This window comes from Lampris incognitus, chromosome 15 (assembly GCF_029633865.1).
Source record: "Lampris incognitus isolate fLamInc1 chromosome 15, fLamInc1.hap2, whole genome shotgun sequence".
Lineage (NCBI taxonomy): Eukaryota > Metazoa > Chordata > Actinopteri > Lampriformes > Lampridae > Lampris > Lampris incognitus.
Window position 1 is genome coordinate 21704477 of NC_079225.1, and position 2500 is coordinate 21706976.

A 2500-nucleotide genomic window follows, 5' to 3' on the forward strand; every position below is an offset into this window, starting at 1 on the left:
GAATATGTAGTTAGTTCTGGATGCAAGTAGATATGCATACAAAGACACACACACACACATAGCCTACACAGTCCTGGAGAGCCTCATACTGAAAAAGCATTGTTATAATATTCATACATCTCTGTGAAACAGGCTCACCCTTAACCACAGACAGTAAACCACACACACCTAGCAGCTCTTGTTGTGGCTATTATATAAATTCCACTCTGACAATAAATTAGGAGCAAGATGGGGTGCCCCGGTGGCTCACCTGGTAGAGTGCGTACCACATATAAGGCTGAATCTTTACCGCAGCGGCCTGGGTTCAAATCCGGCCTGGGCCCTTTGCTGCATGTCATCCCCCCTCCTCTCTCTCTGCCTTTCCTGTCTCTCACGCGACTATCACTCTTCTTCTTTGTCTTGTTCCCTGTTTTCCCAGGGGTCGCCACAGCGGATTCGATAGTTTCCATCGGTACTACCACTATCTAATAAAAAAAGGCGGGAAATGCCAATCAAAAAAAAAAAACTAGCAGTGAAGACAAAGTGTCTTACAGTATTGTCACCCTTTACTAATGCTTGAAGCATGGCACACATGAAGTCAAACTTACAAGTGTGCCGATCAGTACAGTATAGTCTCTGTTATAGGGCAGTTGTTTGTACCTCTCCTCCTTATCTCATGTCTTCCGGCCAATATCCCACCAAGGCCGTTTCTCCAATTACTGTGTGCAGACTTCGCTACACTCAGTGAGTTTCTCACACAGTCGTCTACTATCAGCTAACAGATAACAACAGGTCTTATTTATTCACATGGAGAAGACACCTTATAACACCACCTTTGTTCTGTTACATGAGCTTTAAGCATCTAGCTAAGCAATATAGACTAACGTTATACATGGTATAGGTCATACCAGGTCAGCGATTAAAGGTAAGCAAACATCATATATGATCATATGGCAGACATATGATCATCCGAGCACATAGGTCAAATGATCCTAAAATTACCTTCACTCTGAAATTACATGCCACCAACATGGAGATAAGCTAATATAAGACACAATGTGAGTAACCATAACTGCAGAGATAAGAGAAACTGACTAAGAGATAGATAGAGCCATGAAAGCAAGTCTCTCTAGGGTCATCTAGGTCTGGCCTAAGGGATGCCTCCATCAGCCCAAAGGTCCCTCGGGTCACAATGCCACAATCTGTGTTGATGACACACCGAATGCTCAGTGAAACAGAGGGACACACACACACACACACACACACACACACACACACACACACACACACACACACACACAATCGCATTTCCAATAAAATGCAAATGGATTAATGACAGGCCAAAGCCCTGCTTGGGAAAAGGGTTCACCAAATGTCTTATCATGCGTCTCTTGCACAGCCACACATGCACACATGCACACACCACATCACTATTCCTCATCTACTGTTCAGCTGACCGACTGTAAACGAGAAGGAACAGCCTACACTCGCAAGGCAAATACTACCATCCTTCCCTGTTATGTTGTTTTTAAATCCTGCTAAATCTTGCTCAGAGGCTCATGAACTGCCACCTGAGTCGTCTGACTCAATCAATCAAACTCAATCACTACAAAAGTATATATATATATAAATATATCGACCTCTTCGTGCTGTCGAGCGTGACAGTCTATTTTTCCTCCACACCAAACCTTCACCAAGTCTGTTCTGCGTTTCAGAAATACAATGGCTGCCAACTCCACCAGTAAACGTGTTCTGCTCTCTACCTTTGCCGTCCTGGTAGGTGTGTGTGTGTCCTGACGAGCCCTTGGCGACAGGTCCCAGAAGTGGTTTGGGTGTCCAGAGAGAGTCCTGTTTCTGGTGCACCTTGGACATGGAGAGCAGGTGCTTGCGCAGGCAGCCGTCGGGCCTGACCGGCCTGGGGCTGGGGAAGGCCTCGGCCTGGAGGCTGTTGCCCATGGTCTTTGCGTGCTGGGAGGAGCGCAGGAACCGCTTCTCCACAGAGGGGTCCTCATAGCAGGCCCTGTGCCAGCAGCTGACCACCGGCTCAGAGGACAGGCAGTGCACGTATGTGATCATCCCCGGCTAAGACCTAAGACGAACCCCCCCACCTTCCTCCTTCTCCCCCTCCCCTCTATCTCTCCTGTTGCACGACCCTGTGTGTGTGTGTGTGTGTGTGTGTCTCTTTCTCTCTCTCTCGGCCCTCCTCTTGAGTTGGTAGGCCAGTGGATCGTGTGTGTGTGTGTAAGACAGCGAGTCGTCCCCCTATCTGTTCCCCTTCTCCTTCCCCCACACACCCTCAATAGGCCTCCCCTCCCTTTCTCTCTCTTTTGGGGGGTGGGATGGAGGAGGGTTTGGAGTTTTTGTTTTTGCAGCCCACAGGGGATCAAATCCTGGCACCCCTTCGCCACGCACCGCGACACCACAGTCTCCACGGAGCTTGCCCGCACCGCCTCCAAAGTCCCCCTTCTTTACTCCTCCTCCTCCTCCTCTCTCTCCTCCTGCTGCTTTTTGTCCTTCTTCT

General features: G+C 48.6%; 1 protein-coding gene across 1 annotated transcript in view; it reads right to left on the reverse strand.

Annotated features, from left to right (window-relative positions):
- Nucleotides 1–2055, reverse strand: part of LOC130124814 (NHS-like protein 1) — a 19453-nt gene extending 17398 nt beyond the window's left edge. The window contains 1 exon segment of the mRNA XM_056294162.1: nt 1743–2055. Coding sequence (XP_056150137.1) covers nt 1743–2055 — 313 coding nt within the window.
- Between the last annotated feature and the right edge of the window lie 445 nt (nt 2056–2500).